Raw genomic sequence first — 24,325 nt, 5'->3', positions numbered from 1 at the left:
TTTTTGGTCCTCTCCAATTGCACTTCCGAAATTCTCCTTGGACTACCGTGGCTTCAACGCCATTCCCCAACCCTTGATTGGTCCACAGGAGAGATCAAGAGCTGGGGTACTTCTTGTTTCAAGGACTGTCTTAAACCGGTTCCCAGTACTCCCTGCCGTGACCCTGTGGTTCCTCCTGTAACCGGTCTCCCTAAGGCTTATATGGACTATGCTGACGTATTTTGCAAAAAGCAAGCTGAGACTTTACCCCCTCACAGGCCTTTTGACTGTCCTATTGACCTCCTCCTGGGCACTACTCCACCCCGGGGCAGAATTTACCCTCTGTCCGCCCCAGAGACTCTTGCTATGTCTGAATACATCCAGGAAAATTTAAAAAAGGGGTTTATCCGCAAATCCTCCTCTCCTGCTGGAGCTGGATTTTTCTTTGTGTCCAAAAAAGATGGCTCCCTACGTCCTTGCATTGATTACCGCGGACTTAATAAAATCACGGTAAAGAACCGCTACCCCCTACCTCTTATCTCTGAACTCTTTGATCGCCTTCAAGGTGCCCACATCTTTACCAAACTGGACTTAAGAGGTGCATATAATCTCATCCGCATCAGGGAGGGGGACGAATGGAAAACTGCATTTAACACCAGAGATGGACACTTTGAGTATCTGGTCATGCCCTTTGGCCTGTGCAACGCCCCTGCCGTCTTCCAAGACTTTGTTAATGACATTTTTCGTGATCTCTTATATTCCTGTGTTGTTGTGTATCTGGATGATATTCTGATTTTTTCTGCCAACTTAGAAGAACATCGCCAGCATGTCCGCATGGTTCTTCAGAGACTTCGAGACAATCAACTTTATGCCAAAATGGAGAAATGTCTGTTTGAATGTCAATCTCTTCCTTTCCTAGGATACTTGGTCTCTGGCCAGGGACTACAAATGGACCCAGATAAACTCTCTGCCGTCTTAGATTGGCCACGCCCCTCCGGACTCCGTGCTATCCAACGTTTTTTGGGGTTCGCCAATTATTACAGACAATTTATTCCACATTTTTCCACTATTGTGGCTCCTATCGTGGCTTTAACCAAGAAGAATGCCAATCCTAAGTCCTGGTCTCCTCAAGCGGAAGACGCATTTAAACGGCTCAAGTCTGCCTTTTCTTCTGCTCCCGTGCTCTCCAGACCTGACCCATCTAAACCCTTCCTATTGGAGGTTGATGCCTCCTCAGTGGGAGCTGGAGCGGTCCTTCTACAAAAAAATTCTTCCGGGCATGCTGTTACTTGTGGTTTTTTTTCTAGGACCTTCTCTCCGGCGGAGAGGAACTACTCCATCGGGGATCGAGAACTACTGGCCATTAAATTGGCACTTGAGGAATGGAGGCATCTGCTGGAGGGATCAAAATTTCCAGTTATCATTTTCACCGATCACAAGAATCTCTCCTATCTCCAGTCTGCCCAACGGCTGAATCCTCGCCAGGCCAGGTGGTCGTTGTTCTTTGCCCGTTTTAACTTTGAAATTCATTTTCGCCCTGCCGACAAGAACATTAGGGCCGATGCTCTCTCTCGTTCCTCGGATGCCTCGGAAGTAGAGGTCTCTCCGCAACACATCATTCCTCCTGACTGTCTGATCTCCTCTTCTCCAGCCTCCATCAGGCAAACTCCTCCAGGGAAGACCTTTGTTTCTCCACGCCAGCGTCTCGGGATTCTCAAATGGGGTCACTCCTCCCACCTCGCAGGCCATGCGGGCATCAAAAAGTCCTTGCAACTCATCTCTCGTTTCTATTGGTGGCCGACTCTGGAAACAGATGTTGTGGATTTTGTGCGGGCCTGTACTGTCTGTGCCCGGGATAAGACTCCTCGCCAGAAGCCTGCTGGTCTCCTTCACCCTCTGCCTGTCCCCGAACAGCCTTGGTCTCTGATTGGTATGGACTTTATTACAGACCTACCCCCATCCCGTGGCAACACTGTTGTTTGGGTGGTCGTTGATCGATTTTCCAAGATGGCACATTTTATTCCTCTTCCTGGTCTTCCTTCAGCGCCTCAGTTGGCAAAACAATTTTTTGTACACATTTTTCGTCTTCACGGTTTGCCCACGCAGATTGTCTCGGATAGAGGTGTCCAATTCGTGTCTAAATTCTGGAGGGCTCTCTGTAAACAACTCAAGATTAAATTAAACTTCTCTTCTGCTTATCATCCTCAATCCAATGGGCAAGTAGAAAGAATTAACCAGGTCCTGGGTGACTATTTACGGCATTTTGTTTCCTCCCGCCAGGATGACTGGGCAGATCTTCTACCTTGGGCCGAATTCTCGTACAACTTTAGAGTCTCTGAATCTTCTGCTAAATCCCCATTTTTCGTGGTGTACGGCCGTCACCCTCTTCCCCCCCTCCCTATTCCCTTGTCCTCTGGTTTGCCCGCTGTAGATGAAGTGACTCGTGATCTTTCCACCATATGGAAAGAGACCCAAAATTCTCTTTTACAGGCTTCATCTCGCATGAAAAAGTTTGCCGATAAGAAAAGAAGAGCTCCCCCCATTTTTGCTCCCGGAGACAAGGTATGGCTCTCCGCTAAATATGTCTGCTTTCGTGTCCCCAGTTACAAACTGGGACCACGCTATCTTGGTCCTTTCAAAGTCTTGTGCCAAATTAATCCTGTCTCTTACAAACTTCTTCTTCCTCCTTCTCTTCGTATTCCTAATGCCTTTCATGTCTCTCTTCTTAAACCACTCATCATCAACCGTTTCTCTCCCAAGCTTGTTTCTCCCACTCCTGTTTCCGGTTCTTCTGACGTCTTCTCAGTGAAGGAAATACTGGCCTCCAAGACGGTCAGGGGAAAAAGGTTCTTTTTGGTTGATTGGGAGGGCTGTGGACCTGAAGAGAGATCCTGGGAACCTGAGGACAACATCCTAGACAAAAGTCTGCTCCTCAGGTTCCCAGGCTCCAAGAAGAGGGGGAGACCCAAGGGGGGGGGGTACTGTTACGCCGAGCGCTCCGGGTCCCCGCTCCTCCCCGGAGCGCTCGCAACATCCTCGCTACTGCAGCGCCCCGGTCAGATCTACTGACCGGGTGCGCTGCGATACCGCCCCCAGCCGGGATGCGATTCGCGATGCGGGTGGCGCCCGCTCGCGATGCGCACCCCGGCTCCCGTACCTGACTCGCTCTCCGTCGGTCCTGTCCCGGCGCGCGCGGCCCCGCTCCCTAGGGCGCGCGCGCGCCGGGTCTCTGCGATTTAAAGGGCCACTGCGCCGCTGATTGGCGCAGTGGGTCTAATCAGTCATTCACCTGTGCACTTCCCTATTTAACCTCACTTCCCCTTCCCTTCCTTGCCGGATCTTGTTGCCATCGTGCCAGTGAAAGAGTTCCCTTGTGTGTTCCTAGCCTGTGTTCCAGACCTCCTGCCGTTGCCCCTGACTACGATCCTTGCTGCCTGCCCCGACCTTCTGCTACGTCCGACCTTGCTCTTGTCTACTCCCTTGTACCGCGCCTATCTTCAGCAGTCAGAGAGGTTGAGCCGTTGCTAGTGGATACGACCTGGTTACTACCGCCGCTGCAAGACCATCCCGCTTTGCGGCGGGCTCTGGTGAAAACCAGTAGTAACTTAGAACTGGTCCACTAGCACGGTCCACGCCAATCCCTCTCTGGCACAGAGGATCCACCTCCTGCCAGCCGAATCGTGACATGCAGTTTGTCTGGCGTTCACCAGATATCATATTATTCAGGTCTGCCATTGGCACCCCGCTCTCTTCAGAGATAAGAGAGCACATGTGACTTGTAAAAGAAGCTGGAGACACCATGGTAAACCTTATGCTGCTTGCAACAATTTCCAGCACTGCCTGATGAAGCTGCTTTCCCGCAGCGAAACGCGTTGAATCTTGGGAAATAAATTACCTCGATTTTATCTGATCTCCATTCCTTTTGTATCCTGTGCCACGTGGAGTCGGCGTTCTCTTTGAAGTCAGACCAATTGAACACCTTGCCTAGCCGGAGGGCTGCGGATACACTACCTCTTTATGTGCTTACCATTGTTGTGTATGACGTTACACAACCACATCTGGTGAGCTGCTGTCTTATTTCACTTTTATACTGATTATCTCTCTTTTATCACACCAAATAGCGCTCTCCCTTTTCTCCCCTTTAGAACATCTTCCAGCAAGACCGTTTTGGTGGGGGGTCAGTGATGGTCTCAGGATTGCACACACCTCCATATGATAGCCAACAGTACCTTGACTGCTGTTAGGTACTAGATTAAAATCTTTAACCCCTTAACGAAGCAGGACGTAAATGTACGTCCTGGTGATGTGGTACTTAAGGCACCAGGACGTACATTTATGTCTTGAGCATAACTGCGGGCATTGGAGCGATGCCGGCATCATGCGCGGCAGGTCCCGGCTGTGGATCGCAGCCAGGGACCCGCCGGTAATGGCGGACACCCGCGATCCCGCAGATGTCTGCCATTAACCCCTCAGATGCCGTGATCAATACAGATCACGGCATCTGCAGCAACGCGATCACTTAACAGGATGATCGGATCGCCCCCAGCGCTGCCGCGGCGATACGATCATCCTGCACGGCAGACAGAGGTCCCCTCACCTGCCTCCGCTGTCTTCCGGGATTTTTCTGCTCTGATCTGCCTTCCCGCAGACCAGAGCAGAAGATGACCGATAGCACTGAACAGGATTAGCAATCGAATGGTTGCTATAAATAGTCCCCTATGGGGACTATAAGAGTGTAAAAATAAAAGTTAAAAAAGTAAAAAAATAAAGTAAAAAAAATGTGAAAAACCCCCTCCCCCAATAAAAACGTAAATTGTCCCATTTTCCCTATTTTATCCCCAAAAAGTGTAAAAAAATTATTTTATATACATATTTGATATTGTCGCGTGCGTAAATATCCCTAAAATTAAAATAAAATGTAAATGATCCCGTACGGTGAACGGCGTCAACGTAAAAAAAAAAAGTCCAAAATAGCTGCTTTTTTATAACATTTTATTCCAAAAAAAATGAATTACAAATTTAATAAAAGTTTTGTATAAGCAAATATGGTATTAATAAAAAGTACAGTTCACGGCGCAAAAAATGAGCCCTCATACCACCGCTTATACGGAAAAATGAAAAAGTTATAGGTCTTCAAAATAGGGGATTTTAAACGTACTAATTTGTATAATCATGGGTATCATTTTAATCGGATTGACCCAGAGAATAAAAAACAAATGTCATTTTTACCATAAATTGTACGGCGTGAAAACAAAACCTTCCAAAATTTGCAAAATTCCGGTTTTCTTTTTAATTTCCCCACACAAATAGTATTTTTTTGGTTGCGCCGTACATTTTATGGTAAAGTGAGTGATGGCATTACAACGGACAACTGGTCGCGCAAAAAACAAGCCCTCCTACTAGTCTGTGGATGAAAATATAAAAGAGTTATGATTTTTTGAAGGGGAGGAGGAAAAAACGAAAGCGTAAAAATAAAATTGTCTGAGTTCTTAAGGTCCAAATGGGCTGAGTCCTTAAGGGGTTAAAGAGGTACTCCGCTGCTCAGCATTTGGAACAAACTGTTCCGAACGCTGGAGCCGATGCCGGGAACTCGTGACATCATAGCCCCAATCCCTCATGACGTCACACCCTGCCCCCTCAATGCATGTCTATGGGAGGGGGCGTGACAGCCGTCGTGCCCCTTACCATAGACTTGCATTTGGGGGGCAGGGCATGATATCATGAGGGGGTGGTACTATGACGTCACGAGCTCCCAATGCCGATTCCAGCCTTCGGAACTGATTGTTTCAAATGCTGAGCAGCGGAGTACCCCTTTGAAAGTTCTTCTGATAACATTCACACAAATTGGAGCCACCTGTAATTTCAATTTATTACTCCACAAGTCTCTAGTACCCTGTTGAGTGACCTCTATATTGCCTGGATACAAGATGAGATACGGTTGGCCATGGAAGCATACAAGTTCCATATGGCATCCTTCAGCACAATTGCCCCCAGATGTTGCAGCTGGGCCTATAGATCCTGTACACATGTGGGCTGCTGAAGCTAGCTTACCATAAGTGCTCAATCGCCGATAAATTTGACAACTGGGCAGGCCAAAAGAAGTCTTACAGTCTGGTGGAGACATTCCTGGAAAACCATTGATGTGTGTGGGTGAGCATCAATGAATTCCAGTTAAAAGCCATGAGAGGCGATACGTGGCCACAGGATTTCCTGCACATATTGTTGAGCTGTTAGTGTCCCTTACATCACTACTAGGGGTGAACAACTGTTGTACACAATGGCTCCCAAGATCATTACACCAGCAGTTGGTACACTGCACAGCAAAAACAGGATTGAAACACTCACCACAAGGCCTCCAACTTCCAACCTAACCATTGTTTGATCCCAAACAGTACCTGTATTTAACTATAGGGGATATATAGGGGATAAGATGTCTGATCGCAAGGGACCCCTGCGATCTCTTCTGCAGCACACCAGAGTCATCAGCTCTCCAGAGCTACGTTTCCTCCGTGGCTGATGACTCACGATACAGGGACCAGAGGTTTGTGACGTCATGGCTCCGCCCCCTCATGATGTCACGTCCCGCACCCATAATGCAAGTCTATGGGAGGGAGAGTGACTGTTGCCATGCCCCTCCCATAGACTTGCATTAAGGGGGCAGGGCGTGACGTCATGATGGGTGGGGCCATGCCATCACAAACCGCCGGCCACTGTCATCAGCCACGGATGATTTAGCTTGTCTCCAGAGAGATGACTCGGGGGGCTGCAGGAAAGATCGCAGGGGTCCCCAGCAGCGGGACCCCTTCGATCAGACATCTTATCCCCTATCCTTGGATAGGGGATAAGATGTCTAGGGGCGGAGTACCCCTTTAAGACAATATGGTTCCAGTCTATAACAGTCCAGATGACAGTGGCTTTCAATAGAAAGACACATAATGGGTTCTGTGACACCAAATTACCTTCTGCTCAGTGTCTGAAAATTGTGAGGAGAGACAGTGGGGGAGATTTATCAAAACCTGTCCAGAGGAAAAGTTGTCCAGTTGCCCATAGCATATCAATCAACTTAAATCTACCAATGAGGCCACAGATGTATACACAAGTAAGCTAAAATGTTCATTTTTTATTAGAGATTATAATAGAAAGACATTGCCTCACAGTAAAGTGCTCAGAAAAATTGCATCATATATATATTACAGAATGAAAGACAAATGAACCAGGGTGGGGTATAGGATACAGGTGATTAACCTGATCTAACCGACCCTGCCTAGTCTAACCCCTTGCCCTGACTGGAATAAGTGTGGACAGGGACAAGGGATATAAATGATGTACAGAACCAAGAATACCAAACATAGAAAAATAGACAATAAAATGACACAATATGTCTAAACTCTTACTCCTTATAACCTACGCGTTTCACCCTAACTTGTAATTTGGGGTTCATCAGGGCTCGGAGGAGCAGTCAACATACCTTTGTATATATTAATTAATAAACAAAACACCACATATATAATTGTAAAAATACAAAAGATAGTGAGGCACATATAATAGATAAATCACAAGTAATAGCTGCACGATGATGCTGAGTCAAGAATAGATACTGCAGATAAATTAGATGAATTCATCCACATAGGCCACAAATGTAGAAATGAGAATCCTTGATTTTGCTTTCAATAGATGTATCAGTACATCCCTTGCCCAAATAGAAACTGTAAAAACGGAACAATAACAAAGGCCCGTCAGTATCTTATAGTAATCATGATGGAAAAGACATGGCTAAAGTATACAAAGCAACATATATATATGTGCAGGTCGTACCTTCTCATATAGTTGTATGTACTCAAAATCGCTGAGTGAAGTACTATTAGGATACACAACCCTCAATTACCGGTACTACTGGAGCCTAAAGAATAAACACATAGGCACACCCACGTAAAGATACCAAAAATCTTTTTATTAGATGAGACAAATATATATATATAGCAACCTTACCCTGGTTCAAATAGTCCACGGGTACCAAATGGGGTTACTAGCTGATATAGGTCAGACGTATCACAAAACACTATAGACTCTGTAACAACAATAAGTATAGATATCCACTTAGGTCTATAGCATAAGATAGAGTTAACATAGTCAACAATGTGCCAGCTAAATATATTATCTGGACGGCAAAAAAATATTACCCCCAACAATATAAAATGCCAGAAACCAAACAATATCCAGATAAAAGATTAATGGTGTATACGGCCCTAGAAGTCGCTAAGTGAAGATTTACGTAATATGCCATGTAGGAAGACTGTATGGGCATCCATTCATAGTATAACATGCTTACCCTATTGATAATCACGCAAAAGGTGACAGATAAATGGCAGTTCCGCTTCCCTAATATGGAAAATCCCGGGAGATGATACACTCTGTGGAATAATATCCGGGAGGGGGAGTAATCAAAAAGTGCATAACCAGTGTAACATATGAAAAGATGTAAAAGTAAAATTTCACTCACCCCAATCTCTGGTGTCCATTGTATGGACTCAGCGTGCGGCGTACTAGCCAAATGCCGCCCATCGATTTAAATAGCACTCGGGCCGGAAGCGGAAGATGCACTGAGTAAATTACCACGCATGTTCCATAGTGTTGGAACGCAAATGCGCCTCACCAGATATATAACGAGAACGGAAGCGAGGCTTAGATCCAATGCGTGTCATTCCGCGCATGCGCCATTGGGTACACCCGAATCAAGCCACAAATGCGCCTAACCAGGTATATAACAAGAACGGAAGCGAGGCTTAGATCCAATGCGTGTCATTCCGCGCATGCGCCATTAGATACACCCGAATCAAGCCACAATAGAGAATTTATTCAAAAAACTACTATAATGCACTAAATTAGTTAGGACATTTAGTCTTTTTGTCTTCACCTGGGACTATCTAGGATAATAAAGAAAACTTCTTTGCCCTCCTTTGAAGGATTTATGTGCTTTACTTATCTGTGACAGCACCCTCTGCCATCATGTTGCCAGCAACTCAATCTGCGTAACTTGTATTTTATCTTATTAGTATCTATCAATATTTCCACATGGGCCCGATTTTAGGTCTGGGATCAATATAGTCAATTGTAATCTATATTTTAGCCTTGAATACGTCCCTTCTCCCCTTTGATTTGGATCCGCACCCACTTTATGGCGCATGCGCGGATGACACACGAATATCAAGCCTCAGGTTATATACTTGGTGAGGCATATTACGTTCTAATATCAGTGCATTAACTAATTTAGTGCATTATAGTAGTTTTTTGAATAAATTCTCTATTGTGGCTTGATTCGGGTGTATCTAATGGCGCATGCGCGGAATGACACGCATTGGATCTAAGCCTCGCTTCCGTTCTTGTTATATACCTGGTTAGGCGCATTTGTGGCTTGATTCGGGTGTACCCAATGGCGCATGCGCGGAATGACACGCATTGGATCTAAGCCTCGCTTCCGTTCTCGTTATATATCTGGTGAGGCGCATTTGCGTTCCAACACTATGGAACATGCGTGGTAATTTACTCAGTGCATCTTCCGCTTCCGGCCCGAGTGCTATTTAAATCGATGGGCGGCATTTGGCTAGTACGCCGCACGCTGAGTCCATACAATGGACACCAGAGATTGGGGTGAGTGAAATTTTACTTTTACATCTTTTCATATGTTACACTGGTTATGCACTTTTTGATTACTCCCCCTCCCGGATATTATTCCACAGAGTGTATCATCTCCCGGGATTTTCCATATTAGGGAAGCGGAACTGCCATTTATCTGTCACCTTTTGCGTGATTATCAATAGGGTAAGCATGTTATACTATGAATGGATGCCCATACAGTCTTCCTACATGGCATATTACGTAAATCTTCACTTAGCGACTTCTAGGGCCGTATACACCATTAATCTTTTATCTGGATATTGTTTGGTTTCTGGCATTTTATATTGTTGGGGGTAATATTTTTTGGCCGTCCAGATAATATATTTAGCTGGCACATTGTTGACTATGTTAACTCTATCTTATGCTATAGACCTAAGTGGATATCTATACTTATTGTTGTTACAGAGTCTATAGTGTTTTGTGATACGTCTGACCTATATCAGCTAGTAACCCCATTTGGTACCCGTGGACTATTTGAACCAGGGTAAGGTTGCTATATATATATATTTGTCTCATCTAATAAAAAGATTTTTGGTATCTTTACGTGGGTGTGCCTATGTGTTTATTCTTTAGGCTCCAGTAGTACCGGTAATTGAGGGTTGTGTATCCTAATAGTACTTCACTCAGCGATTTTGAGTACATACAACTATATGAGAAGGTACGACCTGCACATATATATATGTTGCTTTGTATACTTTAGCCATGTCTTTTCCATCATGATTACTATAAGATACTGACGGGCCTTTGTTATTGTTCCGTTTTTACAGTTTCTATTTGGGCAAGGGATGTACTGATACATCTATTGAAAGCAAAATCAAGGATTCTCATTTCTACATTTGTGGCCTATGTGGATGAATTCATCTAATTTATCTGCAGTATCTATTCTTGACTCAGCATCATCGTGCAGCTATTACTTGTGATTTATCTATTATATGTGCCTCACTATCTTTTGTATTTTTACAATTATATATGTGGTGTTTTGTTTATTAATTAATATATACAAAGGTATGTTGACTGCTCCTCCGAGCCCTGATGAACCCCAAATTACAAGTTAGGGTGAAACGCGTAGGTTATAAGGAGTAAGAGTTTAGACATATTGTGTCATTTTATTGTCTATTTTTCTATGTTTGGTATTCTTGGTTCTGTACATCATTTATATCCCTTGTCCCTGTCCACACTTATTCCAGTCAGGGCAAGGGGTTAGACTAGGCAGGGTCGGTTAGATCAGGTTAATCACCTGTATCCTATACCCCACCCTGGTTCATTTGTCTTTCATTCTGTAATATATATATGATGCAATTTTTCTGAGCACTTTACTGTGAGGCAATGTCTTTCTATTATAATCTCTAATAAAAAATGAACATTTTAGCTTACTTGTGTATACATCTGTGGCCTCATTGGTAGATTTAAGTTGATTGATATATTATAATTTATCTCCAAGGGTATACGTATCAGTGGTTGAAGGACCCGATATTTCTTTTCCGTAGTTAGTTTTTTTTCAGTTGCCCATAGCAACCAATTAGATTGCTTCTTTCATTTTGCAGAGGCCTTGTTAAAAATGAAATAAGCAAACTGATTGGTTGCTATGGGCAACTGGGCAACTTTTCCTCTGGACAGGTTTTGATAAATCTTCCCCAGTTTGTGTAATAAAGGTGCCATCTGTGTCTGGATGGTGGACAAGTAAAACTGTGGGAGGTGATTGTGCTTGTCAGCAGATAACACAATCCTCTCTACTGGTGGTCTGTCTGGGCCATCCAGAGCCTGTGCCCTCACATAACCACTGCTACCAACACCCCCTAAAATTTTGGTAAAAATGGTGTGGTGGAGGGTGTGATGCTGGGCAGATGGAATTACCCTAGGAGCAGATGGCATTAACCCCTTGTATTTGTGACGCCAAGGCATGGTTTATCCTCAATACCACCATAAGGTGTATTGCTGGATCCTGGGCTAGGCACGGGGGCAATAATGACTGCGACGCCAAGTTATGGAACGATAGCTTGCTGGGACTTGTAGTGGACTGGGACAATTGTTATGCAGGCCATATTGACTGAAGACAGGCTTACTGTGACTTGACTGTCTATACCCCATTTGTAGCTTACCAGCTCTGACTGAGACCTGGGGTAGTGGACTTGTAGACTTGTGGCTGCTTGACAGATTTTAGGCCTCCTCTGGACTCCAGACACACACCTAGGACTTGACTGCACTGTGGTTCAGCAAAGACTTAGTCTCCAAAGAGAGAGAGAAGAGACTCCTCCCAGGGCTTATATAGGGGAAACTCTGGTGGGGTCCCATAGGTCACCCTTAGGTCACATGGTCACTGACACCTCACTGGGTTACAATCACATGACAGATGTTTAACCACATGACAACTGCTCTTAAAGCTACAACGCTTTATATACATTACATAGCATAACAATAACTGTACAACGGGAACATGTGCAGGGGGGGGGGGGTGTTAGGGGACAATGCAGGGAGGCTGACAGGGCAGCAAGGGTACAGGAGTACAACTCCTGTACTGGGCTACCAAAATGGCCTAGATGGCGGGCAACTCTTCAAAACAACCATCCTGCAATGAAGCTCCCTCTAAAAGTCAGCGGGACAAATGTAGAATCTGAGAGCTCAGGGCTCAGTGCTTAAGTAGACCACATCTGTAGTCATTTACACAGCTACATGAGCCATAACTGCATGCTGGGACATTTCTGGGAGCAGTATTTTTTTGTCAATATATGTAATAAGAAGGTCTCTAAAGCTCCAGAAGGAGCTTCACTGGTTTTACCACACTAGGTGCAGGTACATATACATTTAGCACACGTATAACTAATAACTACACAATCAACATAAAACAATATACCTCTTCATTTCTCATGATCGCAATGCCAACAATCTGGTCAGCCACTTCAGCAACAAATGCCTGCACAGGTGTCCCATCCTGAAATAAGAATAACATTCTTATCTACCAATGCTGTTTAACAATATATAACTTAAAGGCTTCTCAAGCACATTAGGCAGGTATAAATAGTACATCCTGTACCTCTCAGATACTAACTATAATGATTTAAAGGGGTACTCTGCCCCTAGACAACTTATCCCCTATCACTGAGGACCCCCACGATCTCGGCTGCGGCACCCCAGACATCCAGTGCACGCCCCGCTCATGACGTCACTGCCATGCCCCCTCAATGCAAGTCAATGGAACTTGCATTGAGGGGGCGTGGCCGTGATGTCACAAGCGTGGTGCTACCGTGATGTTACGAGCCTCCGGCTCTGCACCTGATGCTCTAAACAAACGCCGGGTGCAGCAGGGAGATTGTGGGAGATTGCGATCACACATCTTATCCCCTATCCTTTGGATAGGGGATAGGATGTCTAGGGGTGGAGTAACCCTTTAATTAAGAACAGATATTTTCTAAGAACTCTACATTTATGGTTATATGTCTCTGACACTTTTCCATGTAATATCTATGGTCAGCTTATAAAGTAGAATCATTTGCAACTATGTAACTATTCCTAATTCCCTGCAACCTTCAGAATCTTCTTTCCCCTAATTGTTCCCCTAATTGTTTATTTACAGTAAGGGAATCTATCATTTTCAGCTTTACCAACAGGAATGTGCCCTGGTTCTGCACGTGACAGCAGATAATGACTTCAAATTTACCGATGTAATACATGACAGTAATAGCACGTCCGGAGATGGGTCAATTTCATACAAATTCTGAATGATTCTACTCACAGCATCCCTTCGTGCTTCATTGTAGATTCTTAGGTCATCCAATATGCTGTCATGGAGGTGTAGGCTTTCTATTAGTTTTTCAACTGCTGGTACATCACTAGACTTTGCTGCCCTCACCCGTAACAAGCTAAAATAAAAGTAAAACACTCATGTAAATGATTGGTTTCTGACTGCATTAAATCTAATTGCAGATTAAATGGACTAATGCCGCCTATTATGAAGTGGGAGCTGGTAGACACACAATGTCCACTGCAGAAGCCCACAGGAGCTGTTCTTTCAGGACCATTATTCCGAGGCAGGAAGTAACACTGAGAAGCTTGTGGAAATACAGCTACAATACCATTAGCACATTAATCCCTCTGGCTTTTTAGTACTTATGTACACAGTCTGCTTTAGATCTCAGAGGGAACGCTGTATAGCATGGCGCTGGGATAATGAAAAACCTACACTTTTATGCCTTATCAGAATACAAAAAATGTGTTTCAATAAGATCAAGGATTTTACTATGTGTTTTTGTGATGTAATTATTATGCTTACATTTTCTGTAGCACATTTTTGCAAAAGCAACTAAACCTATCTAGAGGTCCATACACAGTGTTATAAGTTCGTCCCTATGTTCAATGTCATGGAGCACTGGAGTGGATCAGAAGATAACTGAGGCGTCTATGAATATGTCCATAGAGATTTATATGCAGATATCATCCAAACCAGACCCCAAAGGTTGGATCACTTGCAATCAGGCACTTATCCCTTATCTGTAGATTTAAAAAAATAGGTTTTTAGGGGTTAGAATACCCTTAAAGGAGTTATATCAAGAAAAACATTAAGTACCTAAGCACAGTATAAGTGATAAATGTAAAATCCCTGGTACCCCACCAATCACTATAAAGGGTGCCCCAAGCTCTTGTTCCTTCTCACGACATGACAACAGAGGTCACTCATGCACCCTGCCACTCCATCCAATGTCTATGCTGTAACATGCTCAGACTGGAGGAAAAAACAAACCAAAACAAAGAAAAAACTGTACTCACCTTCCCTTAACCCCGGCCTCCTCTGTTTCAACAATGACTGGTACTGCTGCTCAGCACTTCCTGGTATCAGTTTTGACACAAGAAAGTGCCTGCTCAGCCAAGTGCCGGCAGCAACGTTGTCCTGGCTCAGCCATCAGACCGAGACCAGGAAGTGCTGAACAGCGGGACCAGGCACTGTCAGAACAGCGGTGGTAGGGGTTCCAGCCAGTGCGTAGTTAATAATAAAACTATAACTATCACTACCTATAGACTAGTTGTGTAGTTGTATTGGGTAGTCCATTGTTATATACCCTGTGTGGGAATTTTTATAGAGAAGGGTCACAATGTTCAGGATTCTCATTTTATGGCCAAATAGAATAGTTGTTACAAAGAGTGTCTCTGGCTTGCCGAGGGCCTGTCCTGTCCTGCATTACACAGATGGGTCATTGATTTAAATTAGCACAATCTAATACTTAAATTCCCCTGTTGTGGTGCTAATGGTTTAATAAATACTTAGAGACATGGCTTCTCATAGGTTAGAGCTGGCTTCGTGATCAGCTAATAGTCAAGTTTCTAACAATTAGGAAGTGCTCAAAGTGTAGAACCCCTTTAAACGTTACTGTCATTAGAAAAGATTTAGACCAGAATGGGTCTCAGTTATAAGCTGGTAAAGTGGGCAGCACTTCACCCCCCATCTCAATCAAATCTGACTCATTCACTGCATTAGTCTAGGCAGTGAATGAATCGGGTGGAGCAGCCGTCCACGTATTTCACTGACTTAAAGGGGTACTCCGCCCCTAGACATCTTATTCGACATCTGATGTCACAACCCCACCGCCGCCCGTCCCAAGTGTTCAGAACAAAATGTTCTGAACGCTGGGGCAACGGAGTACCCCTTTAAATCACGATCACAGTGGGTGTCAGAACTGAGAAACTGACTGATCAAAAGTTTTTCAAATGACAGTAAAGCTCAAAAAAAGTTCTAGAAAAATCGAAGTTACTGTGGACAATAAGATCTGTTAAGATTGTAACACACTATTGATAAATAATGCATGGCATATACAAAAAAAATAATAATTCAAGAAAAACATGTGCACCGCTACTACATCCTGAAGAACTCTTTTAGCAGATATACCAAACATAATAGAAGGCTGCTGCACAAAATGTATTAAAAATGAAAAGTGATGAATTCAAACACGGGATGTGTATTATACATATGCATGTGATCATGTACTGTGGACCAAACGTATATTTCCTTCTCTCCTCCAAGATGCTGGCAGAGATGTAGCGATCAGAAGCCATCATATTAATTACGCTCAGTGTTCTTATCTCGAGGATCTATGCTCATTAATTACAGCTTAGTCCCCCGGCTCTGATGGATGTCTGGATTCTATTAGCCATTTGATTAACTTCATTACTATTTTGCATCCACTTTCTGCATACAATTTCTGTATTCAAGCAAAATGATGTCAAAACGAGATTACAAATGTATAATTTATTAGGGAGGCTTAGTATAGTCGCATACTTAAAATGTTTACTAATAAATGATACACAGAATGGTTATGGCAATAAGAATTTTCTAAGGTCATTTGTGATTTATGATCCGAGAGGAATACAATTACATTGATATTGAATTAAACACCTCTGCAATGTAATATCCATCTCATGAGGGGAGTGAGAAGCGCTAATGAGACTAATTATCATCTGTAATTATCAGCATTGTGTGCTGGATTATAATAAGCCTGTCTTGTCCCTATACGAGGGTTTATTTATTTACTGACTTTGCCATCCTTTCCTTATAGACGATAACTATACAACATATGTAGTACATTGTCCATGATAAAAAGTCTTGCTCTTTGCAGTTTACTGAACACTATATGGAGAATCGATAAACCTGTCAAATGCATTTTGGCTCCTAAACTGTGGAAGGTTAAAAACAGGGACAGGCTTCCCTGGTAGTGATTTAAAAAAATCATAGTTTAAAGACTAGCTGGGAATGGGGTGAGTCAAGGAGGCAGTCTCTTTCTTGGCTCCTCCTCATTAACTAGGCTTGATTGACAGGTCTCTCTGTCCAACCAGGGAGATACCTGTCAAGCCCAGCGGGGCAGGGAGAAGCAGAGAAAGAGTTTGCCCCCTTGATACTTTCCCCATTCCTGGCTTGTTATTAAATGATCATTTTTCTGAAACTCCATAGCATTTCAAAATAAATTATAGCTCGTTGTAATAAGGGAACCTGTACTTGTTTCATGCTGCCCGTGGTTCAGGCAGCAAAAAGCACAAGACAGGTTCTCTTTATGGGTTGTCCAATTATAGTAAGTGATGGCATATCACTAAGATACTCATCAGTAATAGACCAATTGCATGGTGTACTGGATCTTTCGCAGTTTTCCTCTACAGTGGGCTCCTGGTCTCCCCTGTGCAATGTAAAGTTAGGAGGCTTTTATGCAGATTTGTCTGTTTTACTTTGTGTATGTGTGCCCCATGTGCTACATATATATTCAAGGAGTTGAGATGCAGTTAAAAGGGTACTCCACTGCTCAGCGTTTGGAACAAACTGATCCGAACGCTGGAGCCGGCGCTGGGAGCTTGTGCTGTCATAGCCCCACCCCCTCCTTACGTCACGCCTCGCCCCTCAATGCAAGTCTATGAGAGGGGGCGTGACAGCTGTCACGCTCCCTACCATAGACTTGCATTGAGGGGGCGGGGCTATGATGTCACAAGCTCCCACACCGGCTCCAGTGTTTGGAACAGTTTATTCCAAATGCTGAGCAGCGGTGTACCCCTTTAAGAGAAAGTTCTTAAGTGATCGTCACCACTTTAAATAGATTCATATTGATCTGGCCACAGATATCACTACACCAAGGAGCATTTTGCAGTAATATAGAGGGACATTTATCAATGTTTGCTTATGTATTCTTTTTTTTAGTAATTTTTTCTTTACTTTTTTTTTGCTCATGTGTGACTTATTTATCAACTGGTTTCAGCCTGTTGATAATTTTCTTTCACGTAAGCAATTTTTCCTTTTTTACTTTGGTAGTAGCTTTTACTGCTCCATGTTTGAGCTGGAGTAAATTTAGTCTATTTTTAACCCTGTTGCGACTTTTTTTTGCGCAGTTGCGACTGTCGCAGTTAATAAATACCTGACTACCCATAGTCCATTTTAAAATTATTACTACGTAGTTAATTTTTGGAAAACTTGCTTTTCTCGCTTTCCAGTCAAAATGTTGCAGGAAAAATCGCGTAGTCGCAGTTGCGACAATTTTGCGACAATTATAGTAAAGAAAACCTGACTAAACCCGTTGATAAATGTCCATAATTGTTTGTATACGGACACAATTAGAATTAAAGGAAAAATAAAAAATGTAGGTTGTACTCAACTGCATTGCACTGTATAAAATCTATGGTATATATTGGTGATATTTCCGCAACAGATAGGACATGCTGCAAGTGTCAAAATCCAGCCAAAATAAAGAAACAAGTACAATACCTGCCATGTCTAGTTCTTTACCAAGGGGTGCATGTACCCCAACATACGTTTGGCTCCTACTGAGCTTTGTCAGAGGTCAATAGGAGCAAACATACGTTGGGGTCCATGCACCTCTTGGTAAGGATCTCGACACGGCAGATATTGTGGTTGTTTTTTTATTCTGGAGTCTTTTCCTATTCACTTTGGTTCTTTTTACACCGGTATTATACCTTTGTCATTGTGCTATTCACAATTGGACCTAGTGAGTGCCTCATAGTAAACCCGGATGTCCATCCCATAATCTTTTTTTCCTCCATCCTGTGGGTAGCATGATGTCTTGTTGGGTAGGGTGAGTTATTTTATCAAGTATTTTTTTGGTTTTTGCATGTTTTAATAAAGCATTATTACATTTTGATTATATATCTGTGATCAGTGTTTTCTCTGTTTGGTTTATCATAATTGTTGCGCTGCACAGTATTTTTTCTTATTTGATGTAACTATTTGAATAAAATGGGTTATCCAGGAATCCAAAAACAGAGCTTATTTATTTACAATACTGCTCCCTGTCTGTCTCCAGGTTGGGTGTGGTTCTGCAGCTCAGTTCAACTAAAGTGAATGGAGCCAAGACACCCAACCTGGAGACAGACAGTGGTTTTTGAAAGAAATTTTGCTCTGTTTTTCGATTCCTGGATAACCCCTTTACTTTATGTTTTGGTGATAGAATATCAAAATCCACAACATTCATAGAATCCACAGAGGCTTTTCTTTTTTTTTTTTTTTTTGTTAAATATCATTCAATAACATTGCAACGTACATTTTGTATGGATTTAAAGTTCTTTACGGATTTTGTAATCTAAATTTTACCATTTTACCCTTAAACCAAATTCCAACCATCGTAAATGAAGCTGAGATGAGTAAGCCAGTTCTCCGAATTATGACTATATATGCAAAAACACTGGTTAAGACTGAAACTTTTGTACATAAATGAGAAATATAGCCCATTATAAACACAAAGAAGGCTCTGCACAAAAGGCTCATTATATCAGAAATCGCTACATTGATGTTTTATAGGTTTAACTAATCAGGATTTTCTTTTTCATTATTTTGTAATGTAGGTCTAATAAAAGGCAAAAAAGCCAGAGCCAGGAGGTGTGCATTGACATGACAATATATTGTGATCCTATTTTCACACACATGCAGGTGTAAAAAAGACAAGCAGGGATTGCTGAGGTTGATTTTCCACTTACTTGATCAAGCCAGCACGGTGGAAAATATAAAGCTCCTGAGGCAAAGTGCATGTACTCAGAGGCACGGCTCGCACAAAGCTCTGAAGCAGAGGAAATTCAGGGGTGAGGTGAGGAACCGTGATGATGCAGAAGTCTTTATCCTTGAGCAATGAAACACAAACACATTACTGGAATCCATGCAGATCATACAACTGGGAATAAATACTAATTAATTAAAATGTTTCATGCATCAGCGATCCCATTATTAGCCGGGAATTATTTCATGCACAAGAGATTGAGGCGGCTGGCAGGGGGACCTTGTAAATAAACAATACCATAGCATGACATGAGTGACAATACTTTATCTACATTAATACTGCCTTAGCTTTAATTACCGTGATTGTTTTTGTCAAACATTTTGCATTTTTGTTATGCGGAAATGATTTAATTCTGCACCCTGCAAATTTTTAAAGTCTTCTAGATATTTGTTCCAGGATAGAAGTATATACCAGACTGCCATTTACAAACTGTACATGGGCTGGTGTAAACAAGCTTTACCTTAAAGGGGTTGTCCGAGGGTTATTTTTTATTAAAATTTTAGAAAGAACCCCTTAAGATGCAAAAATAAAAAATAAAGCATATTCACCTGCCCTAGGGCTTCTTAGTCAGGGTATCAAACACAATGGTCTGAGCGAAAGGTGGTGAGTGTGACTGGAAGCCTCTGCGCTTGGATAGTGTGACTGGATAGTGTTCCGGGCCAGCAGAAATTAAAGTTACTTTTCAGTTCTCTGCGTCATCTCACAGCATTTATACTGGTAAATGAGGCCTCAAGGACCTGTCAGGTTGTCTTTAAGTCTAAATATGGTTCACATCTGCGTCAGAGGCTCTGTCCAGGACTTCCGTCGCAGGTTCCTTTCAGGAAGAAGGGACAAAGACGCGTGGGCGGGACAACCAGTGCTCTGTGTATGCTCTGAGAACTGAGGGACGAAGTTAACACATGAGATGTGAGGACAAGCAACGGAACACCCACTCCTCCTCAGTGAACTGCATGCAGTGTGAGCAACATAAACAAGCCATAAAAGGATGAAACCCAGGATTTAAGACAGGATCAGCAGCAGCTAAATAGTATGGCGGAGCATATATATATATATATATTTTTTTTTTTTTTTTTACATCTCATGTAAGGTACACTTTAGGGTCACACAAACCATCAACATGGAATATGTAATTGTACATTAGACATGTGGTCCATTTACATGCTTTATTTATCTTGTAGGTAATACATTTTAATACCGGTAGGTGCCAAAATCAAGACATTGTCTGAGGACATTTCTCATAAGTAGAGATTGACAAACCCTTTAAAGAATAATATTTTATGCAACTACCTTACACAAAGCAGTAAATATTATAGAAGAACAAATAGATTGTAACTTAAACTGTATATTTTTTTAAACATCTTTTCTTTGCAGTCAGCTCTCTGAAGTTCACTACTTTGTGTTGTTCCTTTGTTATTCCAACTGAATATGTATAAAATAAATTGACAACTAGGCATTACCATTCCTCTTGTCAATAGAGTGTGACACACCCCACCTACTAACAACAAGTTGTCACACAAGAAGGAAGGGTACGGAGCGCTCATCGTTCCAAGTGCAGGCAAACCGGACTTCTCAATCCAAAGACAGTATCGGTCTATGCAGGGAGGCGGCAGATGGATTTGGGGGGGGGGAGTTCAGACATCAGGCGACGGACCGTATCACACCCCTAGGCACTTCGTCAGGCCGCTGAAGCGGCCCGACGAAGCACCTAGGGGTGTGATACCATCTGTGGCCTGACGTCTGGACTCCCCCCGGATCCATCTGCCGCCCCCATGCATAGACCGATGCTGTCTTTGGATTGAGAAGTCCGGTTTGCCTGCACTTGGAACAGTGAGTGCTCCGTACCCTTCCTTCTTGAGAGGTTTTAAATTGCATGCTGTTTTTCATTGTGCGTGCAGCGCTACCTGCCAATGCCTTTACTGATACACCTGGGTCCTTGATTTGTGCTTGTCTTGGATTTATGGATTTAATATACGGTGGTGCCAACTACTTTTTTCTTCAAGAGAGTGCTCATTCATGAATATATTCCAGAATTTAACAGAAGAACAACGGAAAACAGAGGTCTGAGAAAAGATTCTGGTAAAGTGTTATTTTATGGGAAATGCATGTATTTTCCAAACCAGGTAGGTTTCTAAAACTCAGCTACCAGAGAGGTTGAACTCTTCTCACAGAAGGCTTTTAACTTTAACCTTTGTTTCCATGAGACAAGAATGAACTAATAAAATAAAAACCACATTCTTTAAAACACACTAAAGAGGTTCTAGTACTGAACAGTGCATCTACAGAGTTTATATTGTAAAATACAGACACCATCTGTCTGAGGACAGTCTACATCTTATAAAATGGCTAGCCTCAGGCCAGGTTCACAGACAGCTATTTTCCCAGCGACGAGATGAATCTCCTGATAATTCATTAGCAGGACGTCAGTCGTAATTTTAGGTTTACATGTAGAGGAGTCGTGGTACAATAGGAACAATCTATTGCCAATGAACAAATCTTATCTGAAATCACCATTAGGCAATAACAGATTTAGTGATATTGCTCCAATCACTGGTTATAATGATTCCATTCAATTGGCTTGAGGGTCAGGCAAGTTTAGATGTATCCATCTACTTTGCAGCATTTCTCTTATCACAAGAACACCAGGCAACTCTAATGATGTCCCTTCATTATTGTTCCTAGTAAATGGCCATTGCAAGCTATGATAGTATAGGTAATGAAGATCTGCTGAGAGGCTTATTTCCGTATACAATGTTGTAAAAAAGGAAATGATTATTTACAGAGAATGGACTTCTAATATCAGCAATTGTTCATCTATATTTCTGAACAATCATGCTGCTTTTAATATCTATTTGGGACATTGCTGCCTAGAACACAGCTCCTCACTGAGTGAGGACTTTCCTTACCACATGAGAATAGTTTCCTTAGTGAGCAAGAAGGAGTTTCACCTTCCTATTTCTCAGCCAAGTGTCAAGGAAGTGGAGCTAAGTTGCTAAAGTGCCACAGTGAGGGGGCCCACATAGCAAAGGTCGAAACTGATGGGTTTTTTTTATTTATTTTTTTAAATAATAACAATATTTATTTATTTTACACAGAGAACAATAATTTTACACGATAATGGTAGGGACATGTAGAAAAGTACAAAAATATGACAGACATACATAGGCTCATATGTCACAGACAGTCAATGCAGCTGGTGATACACAAGAAAAGTCACCAGCTCGGGGACATAATACCAGAAAAGAACCAAAAAAAAAACTGTAGAACTAGGTGAAGTAAGAAAGTCTTAAAGGGGTAATCCAATGGAAATTTTTTTTTTTTAAACAACGGGTGCCAGAAAGTTAAACAGATTTGTAAATTACTTCTATTTAAGGAGTGTACATGGGTGACAGAGGGGCGTACATGGGTGACAGAGGGGTGTAGAAGAGGGGTGTACATGGGTGACAGAGAGGTGTACATGGGTGACAGAGGGGCTTAGGGGGTGACAGAGTGGTGTACATGGGTGTAGAAGAGTGTACATGGGTGGCAGAGGGGTGTAGAAGAGTGTATATGGGTGACAGAGGGGAATACATGGGTGACAGAGGGGGGTAGGGGGTGACAGAGGGTGTAGAGGAGTGTACATGGGTGGCAGAAGGGTGAAGAGGAGTGTGCACGGGTGACAGAGGTGTACATGGGTGACAGAGGGGCGTAGGGGGTGACAGAGGCGTGTACATTGGTGTAGAAGAGAGTACATGGGTGACAGAGGGGCGTACATGGGTGACAGAGGGGTGTAGAAGAGTGTACATGGGTGACAGGGGGCGTAGGGGGTGGCAGAGGGGTGTACATGTGTGACAGAGGAGCATACATGGGTGACAGAGGGGTGAAGGGGGTGACAGAGGGTGTAGAGGAGTGTACATGGGTGACAGAGGGGCATAGGGGGTGACAAAGGGGATTACATGGGTGACAGATGGGTGTAGAAGAGTGTACGTGGGTGGCAGAGGGGTGTAGAGGAGTGTATATCGGTGACAGAGGGGAATACATGGGTGACAGAGGGGTGTAGGGGGTGACAGAGGGTGTAGAGGAGTGTACATGGGTGGCAGAGTGGTGTAGAGGAGTGTAAATGGGTGACAGAGAGGTGTACATGGGTGTAGAAGAGTGTACATGGGTGACAGAGGGGCTTACATGGCTGTAGAAGAGTGTACATGGGGGAGAGAGGGGTGGACATGGGTGACAGAGGGCTGTAGGGGGTGAGAGAGGGTGTAGAGGAGTGTACATGGGTTACAGGGGGCGTAGTGGATGGCAGAGGGGTGTACATGTGTGACAGAGGGGTGTAGAGGAGTGTACATGGGTGGTAGAGGGGTGTACAGAGATGTAGAAGAGTGAGCATGGGTGACAGGGGGTGGACAGGCGTGACAAGGTTGTAACAGAGGGGTGGACAGGGGTGACAAAGGGACAGAGGGGTGAATATGGATAGACATGGGTGACAAGGATGTGGTCAGGGGTGGACAATGGAGAGTGAACATGGGTGACAGGGGGATGGACAGGGGTGACAGAGAGGTGGATAGGGGGGTGGACATGGATGACAGGAGGATGACAAGGAGGTAAAAGAGGGGTGGACAGGAGTGACAGAGAGGGGTGGACTCGGGTGACCAAGGGCACAGGTGGTTAATAGGGGGTGTGGACATGAATGATAGGGGCAAGACTGGGGGGTGAACATGGGTGACAGGGGGATAGACAAGGGAGACAGGAGGCGTGAACAGGGGTAACGGGGTCAGAGGGGTGAAGGGGGTGACAGAGGGTGTGGACTGGGGGGGTGGTCAGAGTGGGTGAAAGGGGTGGTCAAGGTGGACATGGATGACTGGGGGGATGGACATGGGAAACAGGGGGGATGGACAAGGATGACAAGGGAGTTAAAAGGGGTGAACAAGGGGTGAATAGGGGTGTGGACATGGGTGACAGGGGGTGACTGGGGGGTGAGGGGTGAACATGGGTGACAGGAGGGTGGACATGGGAGACAGGGGGTGGACATGGGAGACAGGGGGTCAGAGGGGTGGACAGGCGTGACAAGGTGGTAAAAGAGGGGTGGACAGGGGTGACAAAGGAACAGAGAGGTGAATAGGGGTGGACATGGGTGACAGAGGGGTAGACTGGGGGGTGAACATGGG

General features: G+C 43.7%; 1 protein-coding gene across 3 annotated transcripts in view; it reads right to left on the bottom strand.

Moving 5' to 3' along the window:
• The window catches only part of CFAP61 (cilia and flagella associated protein 61), a 337,213-nt gene that overhangs the window by 237,155 nt on the left and 75,733 nt on the right, over window positions 1–24,325 (bottom strand). For all 3 annotated transcript variants that reach the window (XM_056567635.1, XM_056567636.1, XM_056567638.1), the window contains exons 12-14: window positions 19,108–19,247; window positions 13,385–13,511; window positions 12,506–12,583 (exon numbers count right to left, since the gene is read on the bottom strand). In XM_056567635.1, the coding sequence (XP_056423610.1) occupies window positions 12,506–12,583; window positions 13,385–13,511; window positions 19,108–19,247 (345 nt within the window). The remainder of the gene's footprint in view (window positions 1–12,505; window positions 12,584–13,384; window positions 13,512–19,107; window positions 19,248–24,325) is intronic.

The sequence above is a fragment of the Hyla sarda genome, chromosome 3 (genome assembly GCF_029499605.1).
Source record: "Hyla sarda isolate aHylSar1 chromosome 3, aHylSar1.hap1, whole genome shotgun sequence".
NCBI lineage: Eukaryota > Metazoa > Chordata > Amphibia > Anura > Hylidae > Hyla > Hyla sarda.
This window is presented reverse-complemented; position numbering and strand designations above follow the sequence as displayed.